Below are 12591 nucleotides of genomic sequence, written 5' to 3'. Positions count from 1 at the left end.
TGACTTGGCATTGCACTGCAATCTCCTGCCTGTGTACTGTTATGTTATTTCTCCTTGGCCAAGCTCTACATATACTATTTCAACGTAAGCCGTCAGAGTCCCCTGAGTCTTCTTCGTCCAGTTTATTTATGAATTCCATCACAATAAGTTAAAATACTTAACTATTTGAAATATCCATCAATCCATCCATCTTCTTCCGCTTATCCGGGTGGCAGCAGTCTCAGCAGGGAAGACCAGACACTCATCTTCCCGGCAACTTCCACCAGCTCTTCTGGGAGGTTACCGAGGTGCTCCCATTTGAAATATATTTTGTTAAAATATTCGCACTTTGTCTTTTACTTCAGTGAAGCAGCTTAATAAAACAATGTCTGATTCTACATCACTAGAGAATAATTTGCACTCAAGAATGAGAAACAGAAAGATATGAATTTCAAATAGAAATGTGTTGTTGAAATATAAAGTATTCTACACATTCAAATCTTTGGATGTAGACACATGCACACTATCTCAGAGTGTAAAGACACAATGATTACAGTGTCAGTGGTTTGAAAGTTAATCATTCCTTTAGACGGACTCAGCCTTTAAACAAAGGCAGTGCAGTGGTGCCCCCTATTGGAATGCATTCATTACATAGGATCAATATTATAGATCATTTATTAAATACAAAGAAGAGACTGTCAGCGTTTTGAATAACTGACTCACTTCTTTACAGTAGTGTCTCTGACTGCAACTTATCTCTCCCGGAAACTGATCTGAGAGCTGTTCTGTGGTGCAGCTAAAATCCCGGTTTAGCTTTTCAGGGCAGCTTGGACTTTGAAGGCACCGACAGGGCTTCAGGCGAGCTCCACTGGCTTAAAGTTACACTCCGCTCAAGTCACCTCAAGACTTGTCTCATTTCTCAAGGTTGAACAACACTGGAAGACTTTGTATGCAAAGTCTGCTGCAGTGGAGCAGAGCCGAGCCGAGCCTCTGAGAAGAGGAGTGAACGCCTCAAAGGTCATCAATGATTACAAAGTATGATGTGTGAAAACAAGGCATGCTGGCTTCCAGAGACTCAGGGAGTGTGAACTCTGTCACGCAAATAAAAACTCAGTAAACATTTAGCATCCTGTGACACTGGGACTATGAACTGAAAGACTGTGACACAAAAACAACTTGTCTTGGTGCTCCATTTTCTATGCTCAATTGTTTGATGTCATAATAGTGTGGAAAAAGACTGAACATGTGAATTTATCAAGACTTTTAATAGGTCTTTTTTCAAACGATGTACACACAATGAAAAATAATCAAAAGCATCTGATTAAATATTTGATTTTTTATACAGCATTTCATATGAATCCGCCGTCACCACACACACACACACACACACACACAGACACACAGACACACAGACACACAGACACACAGACACACAAAGCCTCCTCTGTTGTAATCTTAACAAGGTGTTAGAGTAAGCGCATACATCTTGTAGAGCCGATAAAAAAGAGCCCCAGTGTAATGACTCGAAAAATGGAATCCAATTAATCTGAATGTAAAGTGGGAGCACTGGAAGTTGTTTCAGCCTCCTTTCAGCCAGGACTACATGTACGCTTATTACTCAGCTGTCACAAACCATGATATCATTTTAAGTGTAGAGATATGGCACCTGAGCCTTCATCTCAGGTGGTACTCAAAAGAGCTGCTATCAGGGCACACAGAGAGAGAGCAAGGCGGCAGAAAGCGTCAGAGTGGCTGTCACTGATGTAGGAGGAAGCAGCATCCTCAACACCTGAGGCTCCCTCCCAGTCTGCCACATGTGCACTAACAAGACTACAGACACAAAATAAAGCATGGAATGACTAATTAAGAGAGCAGGCAGCGGAAAAACTGCTACCAGTCTATAAAATGTCCAGATATTAATGTAAAAATTAATGAAAACGCATCAACACAAAGTTTCTATGCACACAGGACACACCAGACATTCTGCTTTTGTGAGGCAGCTGTGGATCCAATCCCACTGCTAACCACAGACTCTAAAGCAAACTACAAAAAGACAAAGACAACAAATATGTAGTTTGTAAGTCCAATGTGTCTTTAGAGGCCTAGACAACCATCTTTCACTTCCTACAGGCAGGATAAGGTTAAAGCCTGCCTTGTTGGACTGAAAGTACCCTAGATAAATGTGCCGACAGCGATGGTTCACCTGCTGATTTGCAGACGCTAAAAATAGACTAGATTTGCAGAGAAGTGGGGCTAGATAATGATTAGAGAGTCTCATGCAGAGAAAACAGTCACGGGAATACAAGTCCAGCTGACGCCAGTCCCTGAAAAAAAATATCACAGGATGGCTCAGGAAGAGAAGAGTGTGAAAGTGTTCATTCAGAAAATGTATCATGGCATAAATTGAGACTGAAGCTATGTGTGGGGGAAAAAAGAGACAAAGAGAGGACTGACATGTTAGAGAAAGATAGACTGCAAGAGACGGGGCGAAATGGAACAGAAATCATTATTAATCCTAGTTTAACAGCTGGAGGACATACAGAGTGCAGCCTCCAGACCCTGACACAGCAGGAAGTGGCTCCTGCACTGCGTGAGTGTGTAATATGGTCGGTGGGTCAGGTGAGGGAAGGGCAGAAGAAGGTGCCAGGAGTCTGTGAGGGCAGCAGCAGCTGGGTCCATGAAGATGTTTTCTTTTCAGTTCTTCAGCATGGCCTCATAGCTCTGGAACACACACTGAGAAACCTCCGGAGCTCTGCACTTCAGAGAGACCTGAGAGAGAGGGGGGAGAGGAGCAGGGATGAGCGTGATTTGACTTCTAAGTCCTGTATTAAAATGCAAGGTTTGAAAGACACGTCATCAACACAGAGCAGGGTTAGTAAATACCCGCTGTGGGACATACACAAGTTATCACAGGCAAAAACAAGATGCAGAGAGAATCAAGAGTGAAGCGTCAGAATGCTGGGGGAAAAACTGATGAGGCAACTTCGTCTTTCACATGAAATGGCAAAACTTTGACAAAAGGAAAGAGACAGGTACTTCTTGTTTCTTCATTCTGATGTTTTTATGCTAGCAAATGAGATGGAAGTAGAGAGGCAGAAATGAGATTGAGTCACCTGGTCTGTTCCTGGTTCTAGAAAAGAAAATTTATATTTTCCAGTTGAGGTATGTATATATTTTTTTCTTTTAAAAGCTCCCTACCCAGCCATATCTGATGCAGATAAATATACAGACAGAAATATAGACACAAACACTGGAAATATAGAGGCAGCCTCTCCAACGCATATCTTTGAAGTCAGTCTCAGCTGGGAGTAGGTTTAGGATTTGATACAGCCTCCAAAAGTGAGTTTCTTATTCCCATCAGCAATCACAGAGCCGACGTTATATCCTCAGACTCCAAAACACAGGAAACTACACAGCAGGTGTTGACTTTTTACAGGACAGATTGGGTCATAATGCTGCTTTTAACACTTACTAATTCATATACAAGACAGTGGTTCTGAATAATTCAAAAAGTTTCACTTATTAATTACTGCACATCCAAAACCAGCTGTGCCGTCTCAGATGTTTAATGGATCGCCTGATAACCCGCAAGTTTCTGTGAGGTGACGCAGATCAAGAAGCAACCTGCATTTTTTTCATCTGACAGAAACCAGAGACACACACACACACACTCGCACACATCTGTGTCTGTGTGGAGCAGCCCTGCCTCTCAGTCTCAGCGTCGTTCCTGCAGCTTTCATCACAGTCATTTGTCAGAGTCCCATTTGTTCCACTGGAAAGTTTGCAGGGTCACGGTGTAAGTTTGCTCAAGATAGCGAGTGCAGACTCTCTGTGACTGGTTTTGAGTGACAAATACAAACAACACAGAGATATTGGAAACTTGATATTGTGCTCAGTGATTTATTCCCTTGATTTTTCCAGGTATTTTTAGACTTTGTATGTTATTAGCAGACAGCAGACAGTGTGGAACTGACTTGGGAAAAAGCTACTGGGAACAAGATGTGGAAAATTAGCCAAGCCAGAGTGAAACCAGAGACATTCTGAGATTGTAGCATCAAAAACAGTCAAATCTGAGTCCCTGCATTGTCCAATGATCACAGAGCGCTGTAACCTCAGGAATTATAGAAAGGAACATTTAAGACTTTGCCTATAAATGATTTTGTTGAATGCTTCAAACTATTTTACTGGCTAGTACTGCTGGGAAAAAATGTGTCTTGGTAAACTGGAAGTATTGCATTTACATACCTAAAATTTCTGTCCATAACTGTCCTTATTTCTTTCCTTATCTTATTGATTGTACATCATTTTTTCTTTACTATTCTTCAGTAAATGTATTTTGAAATCTTAATTTTGCCTGTATTTCAGAGTAAAAATATAAAAGAGTTCATGTAGGGGCGGCTGTGGCTCAGTGGGTAGAGTCGGTCGTCTAGCGATCGGAACCCTGATTAGCTATAAATGCTCCCACTGCACGGGTTATTTTCTTGTGTTTATCTGAAGTGGCACGGTAGGTCTGATCAAAAGCATTCTGAATGGACAGCTGTTGTTTCGCTGGTGTTACCTTTTCAAGTCCCTCAACCGTCCTGTGTTCAGGAAGTGTATCATCAGGATGCTTACGCTGGATATGCTTGATCATATTGCTTGTGTTTCCTTTTAAGTATGGGACAAGTGTCAAGCAGTGTTTGCGGACAGTAAGATTTCCTACAACAGTTTTCACTCCCTCCTCGTTGTATTTAACAGTGAGACCGGAGTTAATCCACACCGGAGACTTGAATGAAGACGGTGCTTCTTCAAACTGTTGTCTCTCATCCGCTCTCATATCCTCTGCTAGTGCTGGATATGCATATTTTCCCCTGCTTCTGTGTGTCACGTGATCCCTGAACTCTGAACCGGGCTCAAATTACAACAGTGTGAGAGGTCAGAGGGGGTGCGTGATTGGACATTATCTCGCGGGGAGGGCTTTTCACTTGCCTGGACAGGCACACATACATACAGACAGACACAGACACAAACACTGTGTCTGTTGATCTTGCTTCTCAGTAACTTAAGTCACTATAAAGTACTTCAATCTACTCAGGGCATTTAAAGAGGCACAGTCCCTCTGTTTGTGTTTCTCTGCAGAGCGTGTGTTGATTGTGAGTAGACTCTCCTGTCATCAGCTGAACAACAGCGACATGAGTTGCAGAGCAATCGATGGTCATCCACTGATTAATTCACATTCTCTCTGCGTCGTCCTCTTAGGAGGTTAAAGTAATAAATAAAAAGGCTCAAATGGGTCAGTACATTTATTTCTGCTGTTAATACACCCGGCTGTCCACCCAAGCAAAGTCTATGCAAGTCAAAAGTGTATTAGCAGATTGGTGTGATGATTTCTGACCAGTTAGGGCATGTTCAATGCATTCAAATCTGTGGAATAATAGAAGGAACAGCTTGTCTCGGAACAAAATCGCTTTTGCCTAACTATCATGGTATTTAGTTTTTCGCCACAGGGCTACATCATCAGAATTATAAAAACTGCTTTCACTCTTCTTTGTTTGGAGATAATCTTTTCTTCACTTCTGGGATCTAATATCAATATTTTTCAATCATCAGTGTCTATGTTTGAAATTCTAGTCATGTGACAACACTGTAATATGTTCTCTTTAAGACTGGCGCCATTACAATAATTAGACGATCAGTTGTTCCCCAGAGGATTTCTGAGTGCCCCTCCTCGTCTCAGCGGACACTAATATCAGACTGAAGTGATGGAGAGGGTTGTTTTGGATACCACAGAGCTGCAGAGGAATAAAATGGTAATACTGCCTGGCTCCTTAAGTGTTGCATCTGTGCACTCAGGGTCTTTACTAATGCATGCTGCTGCTGGCAACATTTAGGCAGCCGCTCTCCAGTCAGCATGGGGTAAGAGATGTGAGGAAACGCTCTAGCTGCCGTGTCCAACCTGCTATTAAGAAAGCTGGAAACTGCGGCATTTATGTGTTCAGCTTCAGGCTTGCTGCTAAATATTATTATGATAATATTAGTGGTTACACATGAAAAAAGACCAACACAGAAGAAGGGAGCTATAGCAACGGTGAGGAAGGCTTGCATAACCTGGTATTGATTGAAAAAGAATACAGTTAAGTTTTCTCTTTCAGAGAGAGTTGTTTAAAGCAGTTTCGTATAGTTGGTGAAGGAATGATTACTTTTTTCAACTAAAATGTTCCAATGAAAGATTCTATGAGCAGTTACCCAGCCTGAAACACTGCAGGTGTCTTTCTGAAACCTGGAAAGGTGAAGATCTGCAGCTGTGGTAGTTCTCTGATGCAGCAATGCAGCATAGCGAAAAGCAAAACAAAGAAAGATGATCTCTTAATGCATGATCGTGATTCAATAGACTCCTATGCATCATGATCCAAACATTTCACCCACTTAACCTAGCTTGTTTCCTGAGCAGCAAATGTTCATAAAGACTGAGTGGAGTATCAATAAGGACTCTATCCTTCAATGTGAAATGTATTCTTCAGCATGTCAGCTGTATGCCTCATCCAGGATGTGGGTAGTGTTCATAAAGCTCTATGCCAGTATGCAGTCATTTTATATTTATATACTGTGCATTGTTATTAAGGATGTGTTCTAAAAAAAGTGTTAATAAAACTAGGGATAGACCGATTATCGGCATGATATTTGGCATTTTAACGCATATTGGCATTGTCCTTTTTAAAAAAAAATTTGACGGCCGATAAGAGATCAATTTAAAACTGGGTTATTTTGGCTCATTTCTCCCTGCAGTTTCTCATCACAGGGGACGAGCTGAGCAGCATCCGTTAACTACTACATTAAAAACTCATACAACCCCACTTCAAAATAACTGAAATATCCCCATAAAACAAAGATAAGTCAAAGATTAATATTTCAGTTATATTGACATTTGAAAACTTTATTTACTGTAGAAAACTGTAGGGAGCTATTTATTTGTTTAAGTTTTCATTGAACTTTATAAGACATGCTGCTGAGCCTGGGAGCTCCCTGCACTTTTTGTTAGAATTAAAAAAAAAAGATTTCTATTGTCTAAGATAAAAAAAAAAAACCTTTAACAAGTCGCAAAAGCTGTTTAACCTTCCTCTTGTGTTAGCTTTCTGTAACCATCTCTTGTGTTAACAGGTCGGTTTTGACCTGTGTCTTAAATCAGCTGTAAAATACACGAAACACAATTAACTATCATCCAATTTGTTTCTCATCTCTTGGTTTCCTTATTAGGCTTCCTTATCCATGAAAATATTGGTTTAAATATTTATGGTGTGGGCCTCTGGGCCTTTTTTTGTCAGTATACCCCTCAATTTCAATTTTAAAAAATGGTAAAATTAACCTCAAGAGAATTATATAATTAAATTAAAGGTTGTTGTGTTACCTGACTATTACTGAGGGGTGTTAGAACACATCTCTGAAATAAATTAGTTTTATTTATTTTTAATTTCAATATTATTAACTATAGTATCATCTATGGTGTTATATATACGGGTCAGTTTCGACCCATATATAGTTACTTCAAGAGAAGCAAAAAAATAACATAAGCATCCAAATATTCCTCATCTCTTTTCACATGTTGCAATGGACAATCCCCTAAAGCTCACATGGTTGGAGAATGAGCTGGCTGTCAGTGTGTTGACTGACAGTGCACTTAGGATTTCAGTTTTGGCTCTAATTGTTGCCTTTTCATCTTATTTTTATGACCGGGTCAAAACCGACCCTAACAACACAAAGGTTATAATTTCAAACAGAGCATTTTATGATTAAGTGAAAAAAAAAGTTGTATTATTTTGTTGAAATAGAGGTTCCTGACAAAATCAAAAAGCATTGATGCAATAATACAAATTTATGTGGTTCTTTTACGCATTTAAAAACTAAAACGGGTCGGTGCCGACCCTAACACAAGAGGAAGGTTAATAAATATATGCTTAAAGGCATTTAAACAAAGTGTTTGTATTATTCAAAATTTTGACGACAATATTTCCCCTTTTACTGCAAATGGATTTCAGCTCCAAATATCGGTTATTGGCCTCCTTGACTACTAATAATCCGTATTGGCCCTGAAAAAACCATATCAGTCGATCTCTAAATAAAACTTTTACGGCACTCCTCCAGTTGTTTATCTTGCCATCTACACCACCTGTGCCACATTAATCCAGACCAAGTACCACCACATTAAATTATCTAATTGTGAGTACTATACACGTGGAAATGTCAATTTACAGCACTTGTAATTTAATGCACATCCAACCCCAGCCAGAATGAGTAGTAAGGAGTGTGTAATTGGGACACAGTTGTGGTGATGCCTCATGCAAGAGTTGAAGCCAATCAAGTTACAAAAAAATCAGAGAAGAAAAAAAGGGAACCGTATGTGTAATCAGCGGCATAAATCAACTGTTCTGCCACACGTCTCCAATCACAGCAATCATTTAAAATGTTTCCAGTCTTGTCTGAGCGACCACATTAAATCTAGAAAATACGCAATGGTAAGGCTTTGCTCCTTCAGGTCTAAAAATAGCTGCCGACAAAAGGCTTGAGCAGCTCGGCTTTTATGTGCTGTGCCAAGAGATTGCAGGGACCATGCAGCAGCAGCCAGCAACGCAGAGAGACGAGCATCAGAGCACACACTGTACATGCAGCACGGTTAACTCTCAAGTCTTGTCTTCTCTTCACTAAACAATTCATGATCCCTGCACATAGAATAGAGGAGCCTTCAAAGGAATGATTTGAGCTATAAAAATGAACGTGAAATCAGAATGAGAGTGGGAGAACAGCAGACTGCGAACTGTTGAGAATAACTTACTGCATTAATGAGATTACACGACAAATGGACACTCAGGGGAAATAAAAACGCAACTAATCAAGAGTGAGAAAATGAAAAATGCACGTTGCTCCCGGCAGAATGGAATTACACACAATAGATGCTCCGCAAATAATCAGAGAGTAATCATTTTCCCCTTCACTCAATGAGTTGCATACTAAAGATCAAGGAAATATACCTCACGCTCTCTACATTAGGTCAAACAGTGACTCAAGAAAATTTGTACATTTCATATTCTAAAGGTTTGTTGAGCAGGCGATAAATTAACTAGTCTAGACAGGAGAAAAGAAAAAGACTTAATGGTGCTTTAAGAAATAAAAACATCATCTGAGAACAGACTGAGCGATGAGAAGGGAGCAGAGTCGCACCAAGGTCATCGCTCCCGACTAGTCATGCAGGATCTGTGAGCCAAACATAATCCATCACTCTGCAGACCGTGACACGCTGACAAAGCACAGACATGCAACAACACAATGATGAACACAAACACATAGATGTGCACTAACAAGCAGACACAAACACACCAGTCACCAGCACTAGTGCCACACTGCAAATGACTGCACTATCAAGCAGCCTTCAGCACACGTGTCACACTTTACAGCGCGTCAGTCTGTCTCTGCTTGTTCACATCAGCTGCCGCTCTGTCAATTGTCTCTATCCATGAAGCTCAGTCATGACAGTGTTACGTTGATGCATCGCACTGATTAAATATAACATGTCAGCCTCTGCTTCAAGAGCAGGATGGAGGCAGGAACTTTTCTAGACGGTGGATGTGTATGTGAATGTACATGAATGAGACAATTCAGAATTGAAGTCACTAACACCTTGGTCTGATTTAGTTCAGTCCGTAAAATTGATTATTTGATTTATAAGGGGACAAATCGACTTCAGCAGTTTGAAGGTTTTATGGTGGTTGTATTTATAGCTTCCAAAAATAGATCAGGCTCCACATTTGATGATTGAGTAATGAGTGTAGTAGAAAGAAACTGTCCCAGAGAACTTGTTTTTGGACTCTGATTAAGTGGCTTATTCTGTTGAATTTACTGATAAGAACATCTTGTGTTGAGAAATTATTTCTAATTGATTTATCTATTTATTTTATAGTTTCCACATATAGTATAGATAACTGGGGAAAAAATCATATTGCAATGTTTGGACTCATTAAAAGTGCAATATGCGGCACTGGTGGCCTAGCGGTCCAAGTGCCCCACGTACAGAGGCTACAGGCCTCGTTGCAGGAGTCGTAGGTTCGATTCCGGCCGCGACCATTTCCTGCATGTCTTCCCCCACTCTCTACTCCCCATGTTTCCTGTTTCTCTTCAGCTGTCCTATTTAATGAAGGCAAAAAGCCCAAAAATACAACTTTAAAAAAAAAAGTGCGTTATGCCACACAATCAGTAAATCATAAAGCAGTTCATGGGCTCATTATCTTTGGTTTGCATTGGAAAAGCCTGGAAATGAAATATTTTTGCATAATACAGATCATGTTGAATCAAATATAAATAATAAGAATCGTATAAAATATGTAATATATATATATAATATGTAATTTAAATATATGTAATGAATATAATATTTTATGTATATAAATGGAATGTATGTGTATGAATTTTATGTACAATGGCAAAAAAAACATGTCTTTGTTCATGCCAATAAAGCAAAATCTACTCAAAATCCTCTGTCATGTTATGATGATCGAATATTTTTGCTAAATACATATTTTTTTTTGTTAAAGCTGCTGTTTGTAGTCGTGATATAAACATCAGTTCAGAGAGATTTTTTGAATGTCAACACTACCCCTCCCCTCTCTGCTGTCGTAACCCCACCCACAAAAGATTGTTGTGCGCGTTCTATGAGGAAGTAGTGGCTTCCTAGCCAATCAGGTCGAGTAAGTGGGGCCGCCACTCGACCAATCAGGGCAGAGGGTTGGAGAGTAGCTGTGATTGGTCTGTGATAACGGGAATGAGGGGAATCATAACATTGCTTGATACAAAGGCATTGGAGAAAACAGAGATTTTGCCATAATCTCAAATTACTTCACTTACCCATGAGTACTGATGGGTATTATGACCTTTTCTCCAAACCCAGCAGAAAAAAGTAACGTTTTTACACCATTCCTACAAACAGCAGCTTTAAGACTAAAATGAGATAAATAAGTTGTTTCAGTGGCAGGTATAGAAAATGTTCCATAATAATTAGTTATAAGTAGTATAAGTAGTCATGTATAGCATGACTGGAATAATTTGTTTCATTTTGTGCACTAGCAAGAATGGCAAACAAAACTTAAAGTCAAACATATTTGAGACAGTGCATGAAATGAAGAAGTGACCTTTTCTGTGGTTTTAACGGAGTATCGATTGTGATTAACTGGCCCGTGCAATTAATGGTGTATTGATTTTTTTTTAAGTAAATGCACAGCCTGCTAACAAAAACAAACATCTAACATGGCTCACCACTGTCATTTTAAAACAGGTTGAGTTCTAACTCAACTAAAACATTAGGATACTTGGAAATGAGGAGTGTCATAACACAGTTGACTCTGTAGAGGTTCTGAAATTCTCATACTTTCAATAAGGAGCTCATTGATTTATAATTCATGCGAGTCTCTTCTTCAGGTCAGACATATGTAACTCCAGAAAAATCCAGAAGCATTCAATCCCTAAATAATATGAACTATGTGTCTGAAAACAGATGTTTATGTAACAATGTTATGCATCTCATCAGATGAACTTAAATCTCCTTTATTGTGAAAACTTATTCTATAGCTGGCACAGAAAAAGAATAAAGGCTTCCCTTAATGAAACACTTCTGGCTATTACTTTTTTTCACCATCTATCTATTTTATCAGTTCACAGTACAGAAAAATAAAAGATCACCTAGCAACAATGATATAACATCTTTACAAATCCAGCTGATGTAGCCATCAGTGTACTCACTGTGTAGTTTGGGTTTCCTGCCTGCACCCGCAGCTCAGCAAGCACCCAGATGCCATTGGTGAGTTTCGTGGATTGGTACAGCATGTCCTGACCCTCTACTGTCCGCTTAGCGATGGTGAAGACGTTGCTGCCCTGCAGTTTGTTGGAGGCTGCATCTGTTGAGGGATCACGGTCATGTCAATAAGGTCAACAGCTGAATTGTTTATTGGACTTGTATTCGTTTAATGATCAGAAAAGGACAGGTTATTAATCAGTCATAAGAACTAGTCCAGTCCAGTCCATACAGGACTCCTTTCCCTTTTATTATCTGCTGAAATTTTACTGCAAGCTGTCTGTGCAGTAAAGATTCAGTCACTAATTCGGAAAAATCTTTTCAGCTCAGACACTGTAGCTGCTGCACCCCAGTAGGATGTGAAACCGTCTCTCTCTTTGTTCCTCTGTGGGGGAAATCTCCATTAAGCTGCCATTAGGAATTCTTCTCCAGTTCGTCTGCTCTCACGCTTGTGTAAAACTAAATCATTACGCATAAATAGAAACTGTAGCTGATGCACGCTCATCAGAGGATCTGGATTTAGGATGGCCACAGCTCTGTTAGTATACTGTATGTTCACATATCAAGAAGCTGCAGGATGTAGCTGAACCGTGTAGCAGTCTTCAGTTGGTGAGTCACTGATCTCCTTTCATCTTTCTCACCTGAGTTGAGGTGGCAGTCTTTGATCTGAAACTGAGCCTCGTTGTCATTAGGAATGTCTTTCCATGTGGCCAGGAACACCTGTCGCTCTGCAGATGAAGAGACACAATCACAGGATGAGTCCAAAGACAGAGCCCACACACTGAGAAGTGCACAGTATG

At 40.0% G+C, this 12591-nt stretch overlaps 1 protein-coding gene across 4 annotated transcripts in view; it reads right to left on the bottom strand.

Annotated features, from left to right (window-relative positions):
- Window positions 1-2467: 2467 nt before the first annotated feature.
- Window positions 2468-12591, bottom strand: part of ap1b1 (adaptor related protein complex 1 subunit beta 1) — a 29135-nt gene continuing 19011 nt past the window's right edge. For all 4 annotated transcript variants that reach the window (XM_034691450.1, XM_034691448.1, XM_034691451.1 and 1 more), the window contains exons 20-22: window positions 12433-12519; window positions 11740-11894; window positions 2468-2748 (exon numbers count right to left, since the gene is read on the bottom strand). In XM_034691450.1, the coding sequence (XP_034547341.1) occupies window positions 2674-2748; window positions 11740-11894; window positions 12433-12519 (317 nt within the window). In that variant the 3' untranslated portion in view covers window positions 2468-2673. The remainder of the gene's footprint in view (window positions 2749-11739; window positions 11895-12432; window positions 12520-12591) is intronic.

The sequence above is a fragment of the Notolabrus celidotus genome, chromosome 9 (assembly GCF_009762535.1).
Source record: "Notolabrus celidotus isolate fNotCel1 chromosome 9, fNotCel1.pri, whole genome shotgun sequence".
Lineage (NCBI taxonomy): Eukaryota > Metazoa > Chordata > Actinopteri > Labriformes > Labridae > Notolabrus > Notolabrus celidotus.
This window is presented reverse-complemented; position numbering and strand designations above follow the sequence as displayed.